This window comes from Narcine bancroftii, chromosome 12 (genome assembly GCF_036971445.1).
Source record: "Narcine bancroftii isolate sNarBan1 chromosome 12, sNarBan1.hap1, whole genome shotgun sequence".
Taxonomy (NCBI): domain Eukaryota; kingdom Metazoa; phylum Chordata; class Chondrichthyes; order Torpediniformes; family Narcinidae; genus Narcine; species Narcine bancroftii.
This window is the reverse complement of record NC_091480.1, coordinates 70,896,981-70,921,796: the sequence shown is the minus strand read 5'-3', so window position 1 is coordinate 70,921,796 and position 24,816 is coordinate 70,896,981. Positions and strand designations below refer to the sequence as shown.

At 43.5% G+C, this 24,816-nt stretch overlaps 1 protein-coding gene across 6 annotated transcripts in view; it reads left to right on the top strand.

The window, feature by feature from the left end:
- raraa (retinoic acid receptor, alpha a) overlaps positions 1-24,816 on the top strand; it is a 657,787-nt gene that overhangs the window by 606,797 nt on the left and 26,174 nt on the right. For all 6 annotated transcript variants that reach the window (XM_069906794.1, XM_069906796.1, XM_069906797.1 and 3 more), the window contains one exon: positions 20,825-20,988. In XM_069906794.1, coding sequence (XP_069762895.1) covers positions 20,825-20,988 — 164 coding nt within the window. The remainder of the gene's footprint in view (positions 1-20,824; positions 20,989-24,816) is intronic.

Sequence of the window (24,816 nt, the reverse complement as noted above, 5' to 3'; positions counted from 1 at the left end):
TTTAGAACCTCAACTCGAGGACCAGACCTATTTTTATCCATAGGTAATTTGAAATTAATGACATTATGGACACTGAACCCAAAATGCTCACCTAAATACTTCTGCCACCTGACCTGTCTGGCTTCCTCTCTCATTTGTACTTCTATATATTGATTTAGAAAACTTTCCTGTACACATTTGACAAACTCCAAGCCATCCAGCCCTTTTACAGTATATGAGTCCCAGTCAATATGTGGAAAGTTAAAATCTCCTACTATCACAATTTTCTGTTTCTTACATCGATTTGCTATCTCTCTACATATTTGCGCCTCCAATACTCTTGAACTATTGGGCGGTCTATAATACAACCTTATCAGTGTGGTCACACCTTTCCCGTTCCTCAGCTCCACCCATATGGCTCTGTAGACGAGCCCTCTGGGCTGTCCTGTCTAAGCACAGCTGTGATATTTTCCCTGACCAGCAATGCCACTCCTCCCCCTTTCATCCCTCCCCCTCTATCACATCTGAACCATCAGAACCCTGGAACATTGAGCTGCCAGTTCTGCCCCTCCTGCAGCCAAGTTTCAATAATGGCCACAATGTCATGTCATGAGACTAAATGAATACTTTGCTTCAATGTTCACTAGCGTGAGAGACCTTGATCAATGTAAATCAATATAGGACAGACGAGAGCATGTTGAGGTCAAGAAAGAGGAAGTGCTGAATCTCAAAAAACATTCAGATTGATAATTCCAAGGTGAAGGAAATATACCCCAGGTTACTAGAGGAAGCAAGGGAAGAGACTGCTGGGGCGTTTGCAATGATATTTGCATCCTCCCTGGAAAATGGAGATACTAGAGAATTGGAGAATGGCAAATGTAGTCCCCTTGTTTCAAAATGATGTTAGGGAGGGAAGGTTTAGATTGAGGAGTAGGTTTATAAAGGTCAGTACTGTGGGCTGAAGGGCCTGTACTTTGTTGTAATCTACATGTGCTTGGAAATTGTTGTCCTGTCTCCCACCTTCTCTTCACAGTCAATTTCTCAAGACTGTTCCACCATCTTGTTACTTCAGGGTAATTTTAAAATTCCTTGTGGTATTGAGAAAAAGAGAAAGGGAGTCACCCCTATGTCCAATTCAAATTTCATCCCCCAATCTCCAATATATAGTTTCAGATTTTTTTTATGCCTTGCAATTTGCAGAATTTTACTGTGTACAGATTTTCACACCTGTGAAAGGTGCTATTTACCTGCTGTTTGTGTGGTCTGTGTGAAATCTCACTTGGAGCCATGTGAGATTAAGAGTTCCATCTTTCAAATTTTAGAGAAAGCCGACTATTTGACAAGTTGCCTCCTTTTTGCGAATCAGTTAATCATTTGTGAGGTAAATGCTCACTCATCCTGTGTTGTATCCACTGAACATAGAATGGAGTGACTTGTGCATGGTGAACGACATTAGCATTACACGTTTAGCACAACCAACAAAGGCCAGGTTTCTCCCCCACAATATGTAGATAACTGGAGAAATAAAAATATATCACGCCTGCACATTGGAGAATGGTTTCCTATGCAGCAAATTGTAGGGAGCTTTATTTCCGTACCATACAGGTATTCCAAAACTAACACCCATAGACAGGATTGACACAAAATTCTCACATAAGACAGGGTTTTATGAACAAAATCACCGTGCCTTTCTTGTAATTCTGCTTTTAGTACCATTTCCCATTAGTTTAAATTGTTCATGATTAGTGCTGCTGTATTTGAGTTTCATCTAGGACTACATTTTTAGATGTTTCCTGAGAGTGCCAAAGCAAATAACTGCTGCAAACATAAGGATTTTCAGGACAAAATGCAGACAGGCATTTGGGTGCGGTGGGCATGACTGAACAGGATTATGTTTGGTGCTGGTTGCAGTGGGATGTTGGAGAAATAGAATGCTTGAGGGAATTGAGTTGATCTAAGCTGTTACCATCTTCAATTTGATGAGTGCATTTAACTCTATTCTGCAGCTACATTTCACAAATACTCTCGCTTGAAGTTTATTAGGGAGATAGTAAGCTTGAGATTTGACTTGCAAGTCTTATATCCTCAGGTTGTTATTGTAAATTCCATACCTCACCATGTGGTTGCTCTCCAAGAAGTGGTGGTGATCTATTTCTTCATTTTCTTCATCTTAAATCACACATGAAATATGTAGTTCTCTTTTGAGAAAAAAGAAAATCCTGTTTCACACTCATTTTTGGATTATACCCTTACTTAATTGAGTAATTTGTATCGAATACGGGCAGGAGCAAGGGGGAGACGGCGGCCTCGGTCGAGTGAGGCAGGCGGAGGCCCCGGTCCGGGCAGGGAGTGGGAGGCGGCGGCCCCAGTCCAGGCACAGGGAGAGCAGCAGCGGCCCCGGCCCCAGTCCGGGCGAAGGGTAGACGGCGGCGGCTCCGATACGGGCAGGAGCAAGGGGGAGACGGCGGCCCCGGCCTCGGTCGTGTGAGGCAGGCGGAGGCCCCGGTCCGGGCAGGGAGTGGGAGGCGGCGGCCCCAGTCCAGGCACAGGGAGAGCAGCAGCGGCCCCGGTCCGGGCGAAGGGTAGACGGCGGCGGCCCCGATCCGGGCAGGAGCAAGGGGGAGACGGCGGCCCCGGCCTCGGTCGAGTGGGGCAGGCGAAGGCCCCGATCCGGGCAGAGAGTGGGAGGCAGGGTGAACTGCGGCGGCCTCAGCCCCGGTCCGGGCAGTATGGACCGACCTAGGAGGGGAGGCAGGCCCCTCCAGCCCGGGTAAGAAACCTGCATAGGAGAAGGCCACTCCGATATAAAACCTACGACCCAAGGACCTCAGTGCCACGTCCCAGCTTGCTTGGCCACGGCACACGAACCATGGGTGTAAAGGGTGGGGCCAGTACTGCGCGCACTGCACTCCACCTAAAAGCTCCTTTGCGCAGGCCCGAGGACAGGTCCACGTCCTCCCCCTCCACGTCCTCCCCCTCCACGTCCTCCCCCTCAAAAGATGCTCACAAACTCAAGCTAGCATGCTGGAACATCAGAACCATGCTAGACAAGGCTGACAGCCACCGACCTGAACGTCGGTCTGCCCTCATTGCACATGAACTCCTCAGACTTGACATCGACATAGCCGCTCTCAGTGAAGTCCGCCTGGCAGATGTAGGCAGCCTCCAAGAACGCGGCGCGGGCTACACACTCTACTGGTCTGGCAAGCCTTCGGATGAACGACGCCTATCTGGTGTAGGCTTCATGGTCAAGAGCTTCATTGCCTCCAAACTCGAAAACCTTCCGACAGGCCTCTCGGACCGAATCATGTCCATGCGACTCCCACTTCAAAACAAGCGTCACATCACCCTCATCAGTGTCTATGCTCCAACCCTCCAGGCGGAACCAGCAGAAAAGAACAAGTTCTACACCGACCTGCGCAACCTCATCCAACGTACCCCTACAGCCGACAAGGTTGTCATCCTGGGCGACTTCAACGCTCGTGTCGGCAAAGACTCAGAAACCTGGCCAGGAATCCTGGGCAAGCATGGCGTCGGCAAGTGCAACGACAATGGGCGCCTCCTGTTGGAGCTCTGCGCAGAACAGCGACTTGTCATTACAAACACCCTTTTTCAGCAGAGGGACAGCCTTAAGACCACCTGGATGCATCCCCGATCCAAACACTGGCACCTCCTGGACTACATCCTGGTGCGAGAAAGTGACAAACAAGATGTGCTCCACACCAGGGTCATGCCTAGCGCGGAATGCCACACTGACCACCGGCTGGTTCGCTGCAAGCTCAACCTTCACTTCAAGCCAAAGCCCAGGAACAATAAAGCCCCCAGAAAGAGGTTCAATGTTGGAAACCTGCAGTCAGACGAAGCGAGAGGAAACTTCCAGGCAAACCTCAAAGCAAAGCTCGACGTTGCAACCCGCCTCACGGACCCGTCCCCTGAAACCCTCTGGGATCAGTTGAAGACTACCATACTGCAATCCACTGAAGCTTCTCCTCCAGGAAAAACAAGGACTGGTTTGACAAAAACAGCCAGGAAATCCAGGAGCTGCTGGCAAAGAAGCGAGCTGCCCACCAGGCTCACCTTACAAAGCCGTCCTGTCCAGAGAAGAAACAAGCCTTCCGTCGCGCATGCAGCCATCTTCAGCGCAAACTCCGGGAGATCCAAAATGAGTGGTGGACTAGCCTCGCCAAACGAACCCAGCTCAGCGCGGACATTGGCGACTTCAGGGGTTTCTACGAGGCTCTAAAGGCTGTGTACGGCCCCTCACCCCAAGTCCAAAGCCCGCTGCGCAGCTCAGACGGCAAAGTCCTCCTCAGCGACAAGATCTCCATCCTCAACCGATGGTCAGAACACTTCCAATCTCTTTTCAGTGCCAACCGCTCAGTCCAAGATTCCGCCCTGCTCCAGCTCCCTCAACAGCCCCTAAGGCTAGAGCTGGATGAGGTTCCCACCCTGGATGAGACATATAAGGCAATCGAACAACTGAAAAGTGGCAAAGCAGCAGGTATGGATGGAATCCCCCCAGAAGTCTGGAAGGCTGGCGGCAAAACTCTGCATGCCAAACTGCATGAGTTTTTCAAGCTTTGTTGGGACCAAGGTAAACTGCCTCAGGATCTTCGTGATGCCACCATCATCACCCTGTACAAAAACAAAGGCGAGAAATCAGACTGCTCAAACTACAGGGGAATCTCGTTGCTCTCCATTGCAGGCAAAATCTTCGCTAGGATTCTACTAAATAGAATAATACCTAGTGTCGCCGAGAATATTCTCCCAGAATCACAGTGCGGCTTTCGCGCAAACAGAGGAACTACTGACATGGTCTTTGCCCTCAGACAGCTCCAAGAAAAGTGCAGAGAACAAAACAAAGGACTCTACATCACCTTTGTTGACCTCACCAAAGCCTTCGACACCGTGAGCAGGAAAGGGCTTTGGCAAATACTAGAGCGCATCGGATGTCCCCCAAAGTTCCTCAACATGATTATCCAACTGCACGAAAACCAACAAGATCGGGTCAGATACAGAAATGAGCTCTCTGAACCCTTCTCCATTAACAATGGCGTGAAGCAAGGCTGTGTTCTCGCACCAACCCTCTTTTCAATCTTCTTCAGCATGATGCTGAACCAAGCCATGAAAGACCCCAACAATGAAGACGCTGTTTACATCCGGTACCGCACGGATGGCAGTCTCTTCAATCTGAGGCGCCTGCAAGCTCACACCAAGACACAAGAGAAACTTGTCCGTGAACTACTCTTTGCAGATCATGCCGCTTTAGTTGCCCATTCAGAGCCAGCTCTTCAGCGCTTGACGTCCTGCTTTGCGGAAACTGCCAAAATGTTTGGCCTGGAAGACAGCCTGAAGAAAACTGAGGTCCTCCATCAGCCAGCTCCCCACCATGACTACCAGCCCCCCCACATCTCCATCGGGCACACAAAACTCAAAACGGTCAACCAGTTTACCTATCTCGGCTGCACCATTTCATCAGATGCAAGGATCGACAATGAGATAGACAACAGACTCGCCAAGGCAAATAGCGCCTTTGGAAGACTACACAAAAGAGTCTGGAAAAACAACCAACTGAAAAACCTCACAAAGATAAGCGTATACAGAGCCGTTGTCATACCCACACTCCTGTTCGGCTCCGAATCATGGGTCCTCTACCGGCACCACCTACGGCTCCTAGAACGCTTCCACCAGCGTTGTCTCCGCTCCATCCTCAACATCCATTGGAGCGCTTACACCCCTAACGTCGAAGTACTCGAGATGGCAGAGGTCGACAGCATCGAGTCCACGCTGCTGAAGATCCAGCTGCGCTGGATGGGTCACGTCTCCAGAATGGAGGACCATCGCCTTCCCAAGATCGTGTTGTATGGCGAGCTCTCCACTGGCCACCGTGACAGAGGTGCACCAAAGAAAAGGTACAAGGACTGCCTAAAGAAATCTCTTGGTGCCTGCCACATTGACCACCGCCAGTGGGCTGATAACGCCTCAAACCGTGCATCTTGGCGCCTCACAGTTTGGCGGTCAGCAACCTCCTTTGAAGAAGACCGCAGAGCCCACCTCACTGACAAAAGGCAAAGGAGGAAAAACCCAACACCCAACCCCAACCAACCAATTTTCCCTTGCAACCGCTGCAATCGTGTCTGCCTGTCCCGCATCGGACTTGTCAGCCACAAACGAGCCTGCAGCTGACGTGGACTTTTTACCCCCTCCATAAATCTTCGTCCGCAAAGCCAAGCCAAAGAAGAATTTGTATCCTATCATTTGAAACATGTATCAATGACCATTAACCCAGATGGGACAAGAAAAACATCTGAAACCTTTAGCCTTGGGCACTTTATTTGTCTATTCCCAGTCATTCAAACCAGGCCTAGTTCTATACTCAAAAAGGAAATTATGCCACTGAAATTCTTCCGCACCACACAATTCCTCAGTGTGCTACTCAATCAGCACGGATCGCACAAAACCACAGACCTATCTGCATGGATCATGAATGGCCTGGGTCACTCAGATATGTCATTCAAACCTTTACAGGATAGGTTAGATAATATTCTGTGCAGCTCAAAAGGAACAATGCTAACCTAGTCCTCGGCTCTGGGAGTAACCATTAGATCCACCCTCGCTCACCTTGACGTGGAGGTAATTTGGTTCCCCGGCTCTGGATGCTTCCCAGTCCTCTCCTGAATACCTAGCCTCTCCATCTTCCTTCCCCACCATTAGTCCTTGAAACAACAGAGGAGGGAGTAACTACAAGGAGCCACAATGGTGCTAAATAGAGACTGAATGTTATAATGTACAGCAATGGAAAGGTATGGATATGACACTAAGGAGATGAATAGACTCTGAATGATTTTCTTTTGTCAATAATTTATTGTGAATTAAGTTTTATTTATGGAAAAAAAATGAGTAATCCTAATTCCCTTCATGCTGAAGTCCCAAACTCCAAGCATCCCCACAATTCTTGTCTTACCCTCCATTCATGACCTTTATATTGCATGTGGAATAAGCAGAGGAAATGTCTTTTTGATGAAATGGCTAATTTTGTTGCACACAGTGGCTTTTATTATAGGCGCAATGCAATATTTCTGGGTTTGTCCAGATGCAGGATTGGTGGGGATCTCCTCTCATCCAACCCAGTCCCAAGCACGCCAGCAACTTAATGTGCTTTTTTGAGGTGCTGAACAATTTCTAGGTATTTAGTTTCGAAACAAAAAAATAGCCATGAAAATGACTGCACGATAGCACACGAACCATTAAAAAGGCAAGCAGGTTAAAACAGCAAGTTACCCTAAAATATTGTAATTAACCAATATACCACTGAGCACTTGAGTTAACATTCATTACAAACAGAATGATGGGACCCTCTCCAATCTTAATATCAATGTGTGGCGACCCACTTACCAGCAAGCGAACCGGCTCCTGAAATGCCGGAAGTTCTGTGGAAAATTGACCTGCATCCAACACAAGTTTTTATCCGGGCCAATAGCATCACTGATGATGTCACTTCCAGTCCATGTAACAGAAGCAGTAACGTATACAAGCCCATCATGCAAGCCTGGAGGCGTCAGTCTTGCACTAGACTCCACAGAGTATACATCAACCTCTCCGCACATACATCAACTCGACAATGTGTACAGTGATTCCACAACGTGTACGTTGACCTCTATAGTAGCTCAGTATAGAATACTTTGTTACAAATGTTCATTTAATAGAACTCATCTTATTGGATGTTAATTGAACCTGTGCTGCAACAAGAGATTTAAGAAAAGTTAACTCTTGACTTTTGTCTGATGCATCACAGAGACATACATTCCAATATTTTATCTGTCTGCAGAGTAACCTGGTTAAAGGACCAAGGTCGATAGAACAGAATTGCTCCGATCAAATTGTGATTTTTTTTTTTATTGTCGATGCAAACAAAGGATACACATAAAGTGAAGAAGCTCACAAGAAAATTATCATAGAAGGAAGAAATAGCCTAAATACAAATGTAAAATATGACCAAGAGATTAATGAGGAAAAGTTTAAGAGAGGAAAGCATCATATATATCATGTAATATTTAAAAGCTCCTGCATCTATATCTGTTTCCTGCTTCTGCAGTGTTGAGAATGATTATGGAAATTTCTGCATTGTCTATAAAATCAGATTTCTACATGTGACAGTGAACTATAAAAATTCAAAGATCTGTTTTACAAAATCAAAATATAGTTTGAGGATTTCTGTTTCTGACATGGAGCTGCACATGCTGGAAGCACATACCAGGAACTGGGTTCAGAGGTCAGCAGTCCCTCAGAGATTATCCATCCATTAATTTTAACAGACAGAAAGTCCTGCAAGGCATGTTGACCTCTGTCTCTGAATTCCCCTTGTGTGTCCTCACCAAACAAAGCTCTGTGCCAGGAGTGAAAATTCATAAGATTTACCCTAAAGGATCGACCCTGTGAGAAGTGCATATACAACACATGCATTTACCAAGACGTTCCATAATAAACTCGAATGAGAATTCAGGCCTATTGTCCCCAATCATAATGTGAAGCAATGTGTCAAATATTAGTCATTTGGTAGCTTTCCATTTTCAGTGCCTGTTTTGTTCCAATATTGCTACTAAAATTAAAAAAAGAAAATGCATTGTGCAGTGAGTCTATGGGGAGGATTGCATTATTCATCACAAAGGAATGATCAGTAACTCTCATGACCTTCATTTTATAAAATGGCAAATGTGCCTGGATGAACTGAGCATTTTGGGTAATTAGGGATCGTCTCCAGTACTGAGGAATCATTTATCACGCATATTACACGCTCACATGGGTGAATTAATAAACTTATTACCATGGTTCTGTGACATGTTAATTGCTTAAAAGATCTTCACTCCAAATGTACTATTATTGTCTGTGTTTTGTTTCCTCAATCTACGGAATAAACTTTAATTCTCAGAAAAAAAATAGTTTTTGAAAAACATATTCCTATAATTTTGCAATAGACCAAAACAAACCTTTTTAAGAAAAATTAAAATATGAGCTCTCATTCATTCACTTTCACACCGGCACATCATCCCATTAATAAACAGCTTCAGATAAAAGCTGCATTCCAGTGATCAATGAAGGAGAAATTCATTGTGTGTGTGTGTGCTGACATTATTTATTTCCTAATTCAGTGTATAATCAATTTGTGATGTACTTTGGTTTTCTGATAATCACTATATAGCACACTCATAAACTGAGTTGGTTCTTTTTTGAAAGCTCAAAAGTATCTGGAAATCGCTGAAGTGGAAAACTTGGTGACACACGGATGGAACTGATTAAACTCGTTGAAACAAACCTTGTAATTCTAGAACCAGACTTATTTGCAATAATCCAGACCATTCCTGGAACTTGGAGAAGCAGTGGTTCTCTTTCAGCTCTGGTCATTTTAACCTCTCGAGTTCATTTGTTGTCATCTGATTGTACAAGTACAACCGGTCAAAGCAGCATTCTCTGGTCCTCGGTCCAAAACACGTAGACACACAACCAGACATAACACACATACAGACAATAATATATATGCAGGACAAATATACATATAGTCTTCAATAAATATTGGAGTCTTGAATGGTTAGTGTGAGCAGCTCCTTTGGTCGTTCAGCATTCTCATTACCCGCGGGAAGAAGCTGATACCTCTGCATCTCTTTCCCGACGGGAGCACCTGAAAGATGCTGTGTGCCAAGTGGAAGGGGTCCTCAATGATTTTGTGCACCCTCTTCAGACAACAATCCCAATGGATCATGTCGGTAGGTGGAGAGGCAGACCCCAGTGATCTTCTCTGCCACTCTTATGGTCCTGTAGATTGATCTCTGATCCAATTCTCTACAGCAAACATACCACACTGATATTGTTGGCCAGGGAACTTTCGATAGAACTCTTGTAAGTTGACATGATGGTGGCCGGTAGCCTTACCTGCTTCACTTTTCACAGGAAATGCAGTCGCTGTTGCCCCTTCCTGACAAGTCAGGAGATGTTGAGTGTCCACCATAGGTCACTTGTTTAGTGAACTCCAAGGAACCTGGTGCTCTCTTCTCTCTCCACTACCGAGTTATTGATGTGTAGTAGAGAATGGTCATTCCTAGTCCTCCTCAAGTCCATGATCATCTCTTCGACTTGATCACATTGAGACTGAGGTTATCACTCTAGCACCATATCACGAGATTTTCCACCTATTCTCTGTAGTTTGACATCCTTGTTGCTAATGAGGCCGACTACTGAAACTGAATGGCCCAAAGAGCAGAATGAGCCTAGACAGGAGCTACCCCTCCCCCGATCAATTCTCACCTTTTCCTCTCTCTCCTGTCCTCTAATCTATGTCCAATTTGTCTGTTGGTCTGTGCTTCTCCCACCTGCCCGTTTTTCACTCCTACCTTGAAGAAGGGCTCAGGCCAGAAACATTGCTATAATACATATTTATCTTCTACAAACCCTGTGAGACCTGCTGAGCTCCTCCAGCATTTTTGTGATTTTACCACGATCACAACGTCTGCAGGCCTTTGTGTTCCACTGCAAGCTTCATTACTGATTTAACGCAAAAGCATTAGCTCTGTCTCTACATAAGCTGGTCCTCTTTGTTTGTGGGCTGTTCCATAATGTAATTGATGGGTTCAGAAATTCAATGTGTTGATTCCAAGTAACTTGCTTTGGAGCCTCTTAAGCCCGCTGATAGATTTCTGCTGGTGTCAGCTACCCAGTGATTAAGTAGATTATTGGTAGCATATTCTTGGCCATTTGTTATCTTTGACTTATCTTTGGTCCACAATGTTATGACAAAATTTTTGGCTGAAATTTACTCAGACAAATATGGGATGTGAATGAAATGACATTTTAATTCCACCTGGGCAACATTCCCTCCAGGTGTAAATCATGAAATTCTGCAGACACCGCGGTTGAAGTAAAAACACAAAATGCTGGAGAAGCTCAGCAGGTCGAACCGTGTCCTTTATGTAGCAATGGCAAAAATATATCATCGGTGTTTCAGACTGGAGCCCTTCATCAGGGTATGAAAGAATGTCAGCAGATGTCTGAACAAAAGAGTGGTGGGGGGGGGGGGGAGCAAAAGCAGGAGATGATAGGTGGAGAAAGGAGGGAGGGGGCAGCAGTGATGAGGGGAGGGGGTGGCTGGGTGGGTGAAAGAACTGGAAGGGCAGGAAAGGGGGAGGGGCTGGTGGTCAGGGTAGGATAGTACACTAGGTCATAGACAGACATGTGAGCGCAGGTGTGTGACTCAGAATTGAAGTGGTTGGTCACTGTGGTTGCGAACGGAGAGGAGGTGCTGAGCGAAGCAATCTCCCAGTCTGCAACTGGTCTCCTCAATGTAGAAAATGCCACAAAGGGGGCACTGGATGCAGTTGCAGCAAATAAGTCCTCTGGAGTTGCTTCACATGGAAGTCCTGTTTGGGGCCCCGGACCGTGGTGTGGGAGGAGGTGTGGTGCAAGAGTGTGTGGGAGGGGGGGTGGGGAGAGGAAGGTAGGGAGGTGGCCAGAGAGAGGGGGGAAGAGATGTCTGGGGATTGAGGAGAGGAGGGAATAGAGAGGGGGAGATGGGGATGGAGTAGGGAGAGGTGTAGGAGGATAGGAAAGGGGTAGTGAGGGAGAGAAGCAAGTGGAATCCAGCAGCGATATCAGGATTCCAGTAGCAGTCTGTGTCGGGAGTCAGCAATCGAGGCGTCAGCAACTCTGGTGAGTAGGGGGTCGAGGCCCAGGTTGGAGTGGGTGATCGTGGTGTGAGGAGTATTGTCGACTGGGGCCTAGGTGGAAGTGGGTGGCCATGGCCCTGACCACCTGCAGATTGGAGGAACAACACCTTATTTTCCATCTGGGCACCCTCCAGCCAGATGCTTTCCACTAAACCAACTTGCCTTTTCTTTCCCCTCCGCCTACTTGTCTTTCCTGTTCTTGTACCCCACCCAACCATCCCTCCTCTCCCTCACTGCTGCTGTCCACTCACTCCTTTCTCCACCTATCACCTCCTACCTTTGCCAACCCCCTCCTTCCCTCCCTCCCTCCTTACTCTTTTGTTCAGATGCCTGCAGCATTTTCTCATACCTTGAGGAAGGGCTCAAGCCTGAAACGTCGGTGATGTATTTTTGCCGTTGCTACATAAAGGACACTAATTGACCTGCTGAGCTTCTCCAGCATTTTGTGTTTTTAACTCCCTCCAGGTGTTATCAGACTAAAAATGGTAGCAGCACCTTCTGTTCTGGATGGAAGCTTCCCCCCTTGTTTGCGTACTGAGAACACATTTATTTAACTAATCAGCCAGTCATTTGCACTGCACTAAAAGTTAAATACTTCACTCTTTGAATGGCCTGTTTTCAAGTTCCAGCAAGTAAACATTAATTTGAGACAAAATTATTCTCTGAATCAGTTTTGCAGTAAATTGTGCTGTTTTTGGCACAAATATTCTGTTTTATGTTCTTCAGCTGGTTTATAACCAATCTGCTTTCAGTTTCATGATAAACATCTGATGAGATTATTTAACTGTCAGCATTTTGTGGATTAAATATGGAACAGCGGGTGAAAAGCTGTAAACTGAACACAATCCTAGAGAAACACATGATGTAATTAAATGCAAGACATGAAGTGAATTTTTTTCAGTGGGCATCTGCAGCAGTGTTGCATGAAATGAGCACATTTTGGTATGTTTTGGGCATAGCTCCATAAATCACTCCAGTGGAGTTTTAGAAGAGCTATGATATTCCTCCTCACCTGTCTTAATTTTATCCCACCAACTGTTGGAGCTTTGAGTTGGTCCCAGATGCTTCCTTTATACAAGTTCTCTTCTTGTGTGAGCCTGGAAAATGAGCCTTAAGGAAACAACAAAACCAAAAAGAACATTGTGGTTGAGCCCATTTCTTCATGTATGCATGCATGCACAGCTTTTCTATTGGGGATCACTGATAAAAATCAGACCAGCAATTCTTGCTCTCATTGCATCTTTACCTTACTGAGATAAGTTAAGTCATTGTGGCTGAGCCGATAAACCAGGGCCATTCTGGTCCAAATAGCTCAGGACACATTTAATAATCAAAATGAACAATTTATTGATGCTTTGGACAAAGCCGACTTGGTTTTCTTCCAACAGAAGATACACTAATCCAATCATTTATGCTTCCACTACCACATGTTGCCAAACTTGAACTAATCCATTCTTTTGAAGAACATGAATGTAATTTTCTTTAAGATATGACTTCCAACCACCAACATTATGACTTTCATGTTGCAGGAATTCTGAATTTTGATCTTATAAAATAAAGGAAAAACTGTCTATTTTAAATTTTTTAATTTAGACATACAGCATGGCAGCAGGCCATTTTTCCCCACAAGCCCATGCCACCCAGTCACATCCAATTGATCTACACTTACATTTTGAACGGTGGGAGGAAACCGGAGCTCCGTGGAAAACCCACGCGGACACCGGGAAAGCCTGCAAACTCCTTACAAATAGCGCAGGATTTGAACCCCGGTCCCAATCGCTGGCGCTGTAACAGTGTTGCACTAACTGATACGCTAATCGTACTGCCACTCTTTAAACTGACAGGATAATTACAACAGGAAAACAAGAAAAAGCTGGCAATTACAAATAAATGTTGTTTCAAACTGCAAATGGATAGTCAACAAAAATGGTATGCAACAGTACAAATTACATTATACTTTTAGATTAATATTGCTTGGACTTTTTTATCATTACTGAAGTAAAAGGCTCATTATACTAGCGCTGTATCAGTAGTCGTTCGATTTTTCCGCAAAAATGGTGCTGCAATTGATTTGCATTGAAAATCTCTTTTCATTTAATGCACATATATGATGTAGAAGATATCGGCAACAGAAAGTAATAAATTAAGCCTTTGTCCAAGCTAACAGTGAATACAGTAATCATGCCTATGTTACTGAACCAGAGCCCAGAACAATTGATCCAAAGACACAAGTTCAACTCCCATGGAAGCCAGGATACTTAAAAGCAAAACATTGAATCAGTCTAGTGTAAAATGCTAGCATTAGTTGTGGTGACTGTTGAATTTTCTTAAGATTCTCTCTGCTTTACTGGTGCACTTCAATGAATGAATTGTTAATCGTCAATTTGTCCCATGTGGAAACCCAGACTCACCAATGTGGTTGTATTTTAATTGTTTCCCAATCTCAGAGCTGGTTAAGAATGGACAATAAATGCAAGTACTGATTTTCCTGTGAAATTAATGAACACGTTCAGGAGAATTATACTTTAGCAACAGATCAAGGAAGCTTAAGGAATGACGTCCATATAAATATTGAACACTCAGAAAATTAGCTGCAGACCCTGCACATAGATCTGTAATTTTTAGGCTCAGTTTCGTATTCTGATCACATTGGAGTTGACTATAAATAGATTATAAAAATCAGGTCACCAAGATATAGAAATACTTAGCTACTGACCACCAGAATACAGCCACATCTCACTTTTGTTTCTCCAATTACATGATTGCAATGTCTCAGCCATACTATGTGCAATGATGACAGTTTCCCAGAGAAGTCCTGAACATCTTCCATGCTGAGATATGTGGCAGTTTGCATTTCACATTCAGGTTTGTTGTCATGTAATCTGTTATTTTGCAGCAATGACAATTTCGTAAATACGCGATTTTAAATAAAATTAGAATAAAAAAATAGAGAAAAAGCAAGGAAGATTCATTGTACGTTCACAAATCTGATGGCAGAGGGGGAGCGGCTGTTTTTGTAACATTGAGTGTGCTTGTCAACCTCCTGTACCTACTTCCTGATGGTAACAGTGAGAAAAGGGCATTGCCTGGGTGGTGAGAGTCCTTGATGATAGAAGCTGAGACACTGCATCTTAAAAGATGTCCTTAATGGAGTGCTCCTTGTTAAAAGTCATGTGAAACTAGAATTCAAGTGCTGGACCTGTTCTCTTCACACATTTCCAAGTGAGACCATCAGCTGGTGGATAGATCCTGCAGCTTCTAATAATGCTATTGTCTTGGTCTTGTATTGAGAAGACCAAATCAATGCATCTTCCAGTTCTTGGGAAGCCACATATTGATCATCAACAACCACCAGCTAAGCTAAATAGAATATGATTAAAGAATTTGCTTAACTTGATATGTTAACTGTGGTAACCTGCCTAAATGACTTTTGACCAGTGACACTCACATCTACAGTAATGGTGTTTCGAAAGGCTGGTGTTGTCGCATAACAACGCCTGTTTGAGCAGCGACATGGATCCGTTCTAATTTGTCGACAGTAGCAGCAGATCTAAGGCAGATCTCTGGCTTACACAAAGCATACATCAGGATGCTCTTTATCGACAATAGTTTTGCATTCAACACCATCTTCCTTTAAAATTGATCAGCAAACTCCCAAGACCTGGACCTTGATACCCCATTGTATAATTGGATCCTGGATTTCTTCACCTTCAGACCACAATCAGTGAGGATTGGTAAGAACATCTCCTCCACAATCTCCATCAGTACCAGAGGACCACAGGGCTGAATTCTTAGCCCCCTGCTCTATTTGCTATACACCTATGACTATGTAGCTTGTAACGACAACACCATCTACAAATTCACTGATGATATAATGGTGGTGGGTTATATGAAAATGGGCAATCAGTCAGTATATAGGATGGAGATTAAAACTTGACTGAATGGTGCCCCAACAACAATCTCCACTCAGTCACCAAAACTAAGGAGCTGATTGTTGACTTCAGGAAAGGAAAATCTGAAGTTGTATGATCCAGTGATCATTGAGGATCAGAGGTGGAGAAGGTGAGCAAATTTAAGTTCTTGGGAGTCACTATCTCGGAGGATCTTTCCTGGACCCAACACACCCACGGGGCATCATGAAGAAAGCACGTCAGCGCCTCTATTTCCTCAGGAGTTTGCGGAGGTTTGATAGGACATCAGAAACCCTGGCAAATTTCGACAGAGGTGTGGTGGAAAGTGTGCTGACCGGCTGCATCACGATCTGGTAAGGGAACACCAATACCCCTCAGTGGAAAGCCTTGCAAAAGGTAGTGGACATAGCCCAGGGCATCACAGGCAAAACCCTCCCCACCATCAAAAACATCAACAAGGAATGATTGCTTTAGCCACCTCTTATGAGTGCTACAAAACAGCTGGAATGATTTTGGCAAAGAAATCTCTGCAACGTGCAGGTGGCGAAACAATGAAGTATTGGAGAGCTATGACATGAGCAAAATATAGTGGATAGTAGAAAGCTGAAATGGAAAGTCACAAAACTGGAAGTACTCAGCAGTTCAGGGACCATTTCAGTGCATAAGTACGTGGTGCAATGTATATGACAAGAAGCTCATTCTCTATCTGTGGAGATAATTAGCTCTTCAGATCAACTTTGCACTCAGTTCTAATATTCAGAGAAAGTGAAGGGAGACGACAGACTGTAAGGTAAAAAGAACAAGAAAGCATGAAATAAGATCCAAGACAAAAGGGGTGACAATGGGACAGAAAATTAAAGATGGATCTGATGTTTCATTTGTGTAAACATAGAAAATGTCAAAGTGTGCTAAAGCATGAATTGCTTGGGAGATGAATGAATGAATTTGATTCTAATTTGAGCACTATTAATTCCCCCCACCCCCCCATGCCCACCCCGCCCTCTCCATTCAGAGAGCTGTCCCCTACCTCTATCGCTTCTCAGCTTTTTCTCTTGTACCCTGTACAAGACCTCTTGACATTGACCCTTTACTCCTCCCCATGCCCCTCCCCTCCCCCCACCATTTTATTCAGGCATCTGCCTGCTTTTAGCTCGTACCTTGAGGAAGCACTCAGGCCCAAAACGTTGTTTACTTATCTTTATCTTGGCTACATAAAGAACGCTGCGTGACTGCTGAATTTCTCCAGCAATTTTGTGTAAACTACAATTATAGCATTTGTAGATTTTTGTGTTTAATTCAGCACAATTAATTCTGTTGGATATTGATCCAGCTTCACAGCCCCAGCTCAGCTGTAAAATAGGATGAGAAACTACGAGATATGGCTGCCAATATACACAATAGTCACTTTTTTCTTTTTCAATATAAAACATGTTTGTTCATGGACTTTGTTAACTGAAGTGTTTTACAGTTCCCTGGTGAAATTAACTATTGCTTGCAAGCAGCTGCCTGGGAGAGCAGCCCTTCATGAAAGTTAGTTCGGCAGCAAGTCTTCGACCACTTGACAACTTGGATGGTAAAAGAAACTTGCATACAGCCAAGGAGAAAAAAATGTGGCGTTTAAGTTTCTGTTCCTGATTACTGTTCTGTGATTGTGCTTCAGTAGAAAGTCTGAATGAAGGAAAAGTTGGTCTTGACAGTAATGTCCTGTATGTGCGGTTCACATTTGCTGCACCTCACTGTGGTATTAACATTAAAAGGCCTGGTCATTATCACCAAAATATTGCAGCAATATCTCAGTGGGTGAGATGAGTTCAACACTGATAGTGAATGCAAAATGCACACAGCACCTGGGGTTGTTGAAATAGGTTAAGTAGTGTATTTGCAAGAAATTAAATGAGGTAGGTTCATAACAAATTCTAAAAAATTTAAATGATGATGTTTTATCTAATCAAACAAATTGTGGTTTAAAATGTGACTTATTTTAATCACCCATCAGTACGGTGATTAAGTGCAAACTGCAGTGGTTTTTTGTTCGCTGAGTATTAGCAATTGCTATAATAATTCTAATTTTACATATAATTACTGGTTGTTATTGCTTACTCCATTAAACATTAGTGACCTTTTTTAGCCTGCACAAAATTACAATTGGGGTGCTGTCGTATCTCAGCACTTGGAAGGTAATTGTCTGTGAAAATGTTTGCTTTCCCTATTAACACTTGCTGTTAATGTACTTCTTCAGATAACTGGCAACTCTTGACCCAAAACCTCCATTACACTCCTAAATTTCCAATGTTCTTTCCTGACATCAATGCTAGTTGTCCCCAATCAGACAGAAATAGTCATCCCGTCATCTCTGACCAGTGGTGCTCGGTTCTGGATTCATTTTCTCTCTTTCTCTCTCTCACTCACTCTTTTTTCTTTTCCTCTTCTGTCTTTCTTTCACTCTTTCTCACTCTTTCTATATCGCTTTTTTTTCTTCCCCTCCCTTCCCCCTTTCTCTTTCCCCCTCTCTATTGTTTCCCCATTCTTGTTCCCTGCCTTTCCCCCTCTCTCCATTCTCTCCCCTCTATCTTTCCCCTGTCTCTCCCCTCTGTCTCTCTTTCCCCTCCCCTCTCTCCCTCCCTCTCCTTTCCCCCTGTATCCCCTTTCCCTTCTTTCCCCTCTTCTCTCTCTCTCTCTCTCATACACACACACACACGCGCACACACACACAGCATGCCTCTTGCAGTTTTGACGAAGAAGCGCTTTCATTATCACTTTTGAAACATGTCAGTGAGCTCCTTCACCACAATATTGGAGTACACAGTCCATTGTAGACTGATGTGATGTCTACTCTACTTGATGTAAATTAGCTGTAACATAACTAATGAATCCCAACCATGGAACCAAAATCCCACTGCTTCAACTCACTGCTTGCAGGGTTGTGCAAGTGGGCACAAACAGTATCAGGGGTATGTTTGGCATTTCACTTCACCTGGCAACACAAACTGGGACAGGATGACCACTTCTTGCAGCTCCGAGGATGTCTCCTGTTTCGGAAGATCCCCTTGTTTTCCATTGGGTCCTTTGGCTCGAGGTAGAAGGAACTTGTCCCTTTCATAAGTAGCCGGTACAACATCAAATCCTCAGGCTAAATTGAGTGAAACATGAAAATCTGCAGATACAGTGATTTAGTGAAAACACAGAAATGCTGGAGGAACTCAGCAAGTCTCGCAGCGCCTATAGGAGGTAAAGATATGTTTCCGAGGAAAGGAGACAAAGGGTAAAGGAACGAGATAGAAAAGGAATGAGAGAGACAGACAGAGCTGGAGTAAAGGAGAAATAGGGATAGATGGGAGGGGAGACTAGCAGAAACCAGAGAAGTCAATGTTATGGCCAGACGTCAATGTTATGGAGGGTGCTCAGACGGAAGATGAGGTGTTGTTCCTCCATTTTGCCGGTGGTCTCAGTCGGGCAGTGCACAAGATTATGGCCAGTCATGTTGGCATGGGAAGTTCCCAATTAGGTTTTAAGTCCAATTAGGTTTTTAGTTAGGGCTGCACTGTCTCAGCAAAATGATAGAGTAATTTTCAACCAATTCAGATTGAGAGAATTTCTTCATCAAGAACCTGCAGTCCGGACCATGTTCTGACCTCAGTTGGTTGTATTTTTTTAGGATGTGAATAGCTTATTAATTAATGGCCAAACGCTAGAATATATGCTAAAGGACAGGTAATGACTGCTCAATTCATGAGAATGTAGCAAGCATATACTCCAGAACACAAGTTGTGCAGCATAATTGGGAACATTAGTGACGTTGAGCCTTGAAGTATTTTCATATTACAGAGTAGAATACAACCTGGATAGCAGTCCATGTTTTTGCAAAAGATTAGGGCTGGTTTATATTCCAGTCGTGGATTTCTTTCTTGTATGAAAGGAGTCCTCTCCATAGTAAAGGGCTATTGCCTTTTGATCGATGTCCTCTCGACATTTAATTCTTCCGTTGCCAAATTAGTGAAATGGCAATAACCTTGTGAATCGAGTGCACTACTTTTCTTGCTGACCTTTTAGCCAGACTTAACAATATTAGATGGTTGAGATGTTTGGTGAGCAAAGTTCAGCTCCCTCCAAGCCTGTAGGACCACTGACACTCTGACTCTGAGGTGCAAAAAGAATAATATGGTAAAAAAGGTTATTTGCTGAAGAGAAATTACTGTATTAGTACAAGATGATAGATCCCTCTGTCGAGGTTTACACTTAGAGATATAACATCGGGCTACGCTCATTATCAGTCAATTTAATTTGATCTTTGCAATGATTGATGACGTGGTACAGCTGCAATTTTCTCTTCCAAAATTTTCCGCTCTTTTTCCCCCCTTTCCCTACCCTGTTATTGAATTCACACAGCAGACATGAGTGATTATATGCGCAGTCTAATAGTTCAGTAATGAGCTCATTCCTTTGTGAATCACGCTGCATTGCTTTGGGTACTTACTGGCTGTCGTTTTTCAGTTACAATAATAATTAGATGTTAGAGACATTGCAGCAGGCTCACCTCCCTGTTTCATTTTCCCATTGACCGCCCTTGTGAATTAATTGTCCTTTCACTCTAGCCCCATTCTCTCAGCGGCATCCTGGTGGTACTGCTGCCACCAAGGGTATATTTCAGTTAGGGAATCAAGCTCTCTGCTTGCTTTGGCAGCCTAAGCTCATAGCTTTGTGATGGCAAACTTCCAAAGAAAAAGGGCACTCCCAGTTCGGCAGTGGCATTACTTTACAACGACAACTAAGTCATTTGAATTTTATCAATTTGAATTCCTCCTGGTGTGTTTGGATATAAATTTCTTGTTCATTTTCTTAAGCCTTTTTTCTTGGCTCTCCACGAATGCTATCCCATGGCCTTCAAGCAAACACATTTCACATTTGTGTATGTGAACCAAGTTTTGTATGTCACATCATTTGTTCTTTATCAGAATCTCATCTTGAATTCACATTTTAAGTCACAATATTTCTTCCCTCAGTTAAGTCCCTCACATAGTTTTCCACTTTGGAGAAGAGGGTGGATGAAATCCCAGGACACACCTTGCTGCTCTATCGTTAACATTGGGGTTGCAAAGTTGAGATTGTTTTCTGAATCAGTGGAGGGTATCACAAAGCTGTAACCAGCATTTTAACATGCCGACAAGAAAATTAAAAACCTGCAATGAGGAGATAGCTAATTGTCTTTCTGCCACTTCCCAGCTGTGCGAAATGACAGGAACAAGAAGAAGAAGCAGGAGACTCCCAAGCAGGAGTGTTCAGAGAGCTACACAATCACACCGGAGACGGAGGATCTAATAGAGAAGGTCCGCAAAGCCCACCAGGAAACCTTCCCAGCACTGTGCCAGCTCGGCAAATACACTACGGTAAGTATTGATGTGAACCACCCCATCTCTAAGCATCTACTGTAAGGATCAGTATTGAGTATACTATTTGGCTACAACACTACTGCTCTACTACACTTATCAATGTTAATAGCTCTAGTTTAAATTGAATGTTACTACCATTATTCAACGTACTGTAATCAGTGCCAAATGTAGTACAACAATGTGCTGTCTTATTTTACCTCTGGAAACACCATAACTTCTGCATGAAAGATAAATATAGGCAACCCATGTTACTGCAGCTCAGGTAATAGAAACTTGTTCTTGCAAAATTTACAGACTACCACCAAAAACAAAATCTGAGCTACAAATTAAAACATTGCTCTCACAGAATTAATGTGGAAATAAATAAATCAGTATTTATCTCAGCTTTATTTCTTGTTGGGATTTTGCATTACAGAAAATTGAGAGACAGACTGTAGCACCGGTTCTGCCTATACTAGTATAATGGTGTGTATTTGATATGAAATGCATCAGTTGAATGATTCCACTATTTTGCGATCAATGAGACATGATCCGGCGGAGGGTCCCATGGGTGATGGGGCCAGCATTGCAGCCGTTGTTAGTGCTCACATTAGAACAATGGTTACTTAGAGTGCAGCACAATTGGATGTTAGGCATGAATGGATTCAACATGATGTCAATGCTCAGAAGGGGGGTAGGGGGGTAAGAGAGACTTGGCAGGTGAAGGTGGGTGAGTGACACACCCATGTCTATCAGTTCCAAATGATAGAATTTGATTCACAGTTAATGCACTACTGAACAGAAGAGGAATTGATTAAAAAAATTATTTTCTTGGCTATTATTGGGATGGGGAGACTCCCGTTGTTTTCTTTAACAAATGAGTCCGTAGTCAGACAGTCATATAATTTGAATTTATTTAATAGCTGCATGGAGACAATATGGCAATGTTTTTCTCCAATCTCAGCCATTTTATACCTCAGAAAACACAGCTATTTACCCATTGGTTAGATTCACCAGTGAATTAAGTCATTGATTAAACCACTTTCAGACACCACCATTTGTGGGTAGGTGCAATACAGCCGCATTAAAAGACCAGCTAAAAAATGGGTAATTTGATAAGAACACAACCCATCCATACTACATAATGTATCTGAATCGAGTGAATTAGTTCCAGAATAGTATGAGGGTTGAACTGTGACAGCTGTGGGTGTTTTCCATTTCTTTGGAACCACTGCAAACACCAGGAGCAAAATCCACCTGTGCATATGCAAATTCCAGATTTATCCTGCTGAGCATTTATTAATTGCTGCAAAGGGCTCGTGATGCAACCGTTGGAGGTGTGGTAGAATGAATAGGCCATTTAACAGAAATAGCTTGTGTAAGGATTTTGTTTTGACTCAACATTAGGCCCATTTTACAGTGAAATCTGCCAAGAAACGAATCCTTTGAGTAGTCTTGAAAAGTAATGAGTTGTCTGCCATACACAGTCCAGTTCCACAGCTTAAAACATCTCTCATTTGGTCGTGTAAGCAAGATGGTTACAGAAAATTAATTTCAAAGATCTTGAGAAATATCGGAGACATGCGGTACATTCTCCAGCCATTTTTTGCTCGAGAAGTGTGAATCCAAACTTTCTTTTGCCTGCCAGATAATATATCTCATTTTCACTTGACCACCTTCTGCTCTGAAGGATTTCAGTAAACTTACCAGTCATGAGAAGCCTGAGCCTGCTGCTCTTTCTCTTCTCACCCTTGTTTCAGACAATGTAAACCCTTTCAAGGAAATGTAAATGAAGTAAAATTACATCTGCAGAGAAACTGAGAATCAACCGTATTTTAATTATTCATATCCAAAGAGCCTGTGCTGTAATCTCAAAGGCCATTTTTCTGCAGTGTGGTACTGGGGAATTGCGGCAGCTGAGAAATTAATTTTAAACCTTGGTAATTATTGCAGTTTTATTAAATTGCTAATTGTTAAAATATTATGTTGCAGTCATGTCCATATAATTTAAAAGAAATATTGGTGTTTGTAATGACCATCTTCAGTAAGTAGTAATAACAGACAGACTTGATGATGAGAGTTTATCATCAAACAGGGTACAAATGCACCAACCTTCTTGCTTCCTGCAGCTGCATAGGATCTTAAGCTACCAAACAATAAGTACAAATCAATTATTGCTCAAGGGGGAAAAGGTGATAAATTAAAAGGTTAGATAAATTTCACAGTTGCAATTAATGCAAAAAAAATGTTGACAGCTTGAAGCCTTTGCTAAAGTACCTGGGAGAAGTTCCAAGCAGACGCAGGGAGGCCTACTACCAATGGACTGACTGTTCAATGATCTTGGACTCTTGCTCTGTACTTTTGGAGCCCTCATGAAGTCCAATGGAGAAATATGAACTTGCTTGGACATCCCAGAATGCAGCGAGGGAAACCTTCATGCTGAACTGGATCAAGTCTAATTGGGTCCAATATGAAGGAATGACTGTGGGAAAACAAAAAGTACAAATTAATTATCATTTTATTTGATTTAAATCATTTGATGAAATGTATTTAATAGTTTTAACTAGTGCACTGATGTGTTATTCTATTCATTTCACTTGATTAAGTGCATTTGTAATTTTTAAATTTTGTGATTTGCTCTCCAATGTTTTAATTTTGATTTTTATCATTGAAACATTTTAATGGCATTTGTAAATAGTTTCTGAATGTGCAATCTCTGATTTTTGACAGCTGGTAAACATTAGAACAGGCAGAGTGATGCCGAGGTGTTGGGGGAAGCCTTTCTGTTACACTCACTGAGACCCTGTGCCTGTATCTGGGAGCTGGCTCACTCGCCACTGGTGGTCTACACCCAGGGGTCTGCTTAAGAAAGAACAGATTTGAGGGTGCAGTTAGCATAGCAGTTAGCGCAACACTATTACAGTACCAGCAATCTGGGTTTGTATCCAGTGCTGCCTGTCAGGTTTGTATGTTCTCCCTGTGTCTGCGTGGGTTTCCTCCAGGTGCTCTAGTTTCAAGTTGTCAAGTTTATTGTCATCTGATTGCACAAGTACAGCCCAATGAAACAACGTTCTCTAGTCCTCAGTACAAAACATGCAGACACATAGCCAGACATAACACACATGCAGACAATCAATACATATGCAGGACAAGTATTCACATTTACAAATAAATAATTAAATAGATATTGTCTTATACAAATGAGAGTCTCACACGGTTAGTGTGAGCAGTTCTTTTGGTCGTTCAGCAGTCTCACTGCCCTTGGGAAGAAGCTGTTCCTCAGCCTGGTGGTGCCGGCTCCAATACTCCTGTATCTCTTTCCCGACAGGAGCAGCTGAAAGATGCTGTGTGCAGGTGGAAGGGGGTCCTCAATGATTTTGTGCACCCTCTTCAGACAGATAATGATCCTGGTTGATCATGACGATTGAGGGGGAGGGAGCCTCCAGTGATCCTCTCGACCACTCTTAAAGTCCTGTGGATTGACCCCTAACCATTTCTCTGCATCAACCATACCACACTTTGATGCAGCCAGCCAGGGCTCTCTCGATAGAGCTCCTATAGACAACTGACATGATGGTGACCGGGAGCCTTGTCCACTTCAGTCTTCTCACGAAGTGCAGTCGCTGTTGTGACTTCCTGGCACCCTTCAAAAATGTATAGGGATTGTAGGTTAATTGGTGTATTTGGGGGAAGAGCTGTTGCTCAGCTAGATTACTGCACCCAAAATGGCAAGAAGAAAAATGAGGAAAAATGTTTCCATTTTGGTGGAAAATAACCCAGCAATTTAAGCACCATGAACGGGATTGGTCTTGATTAGGAGGAGCTTGGTTGGTGATTGTCGTCACC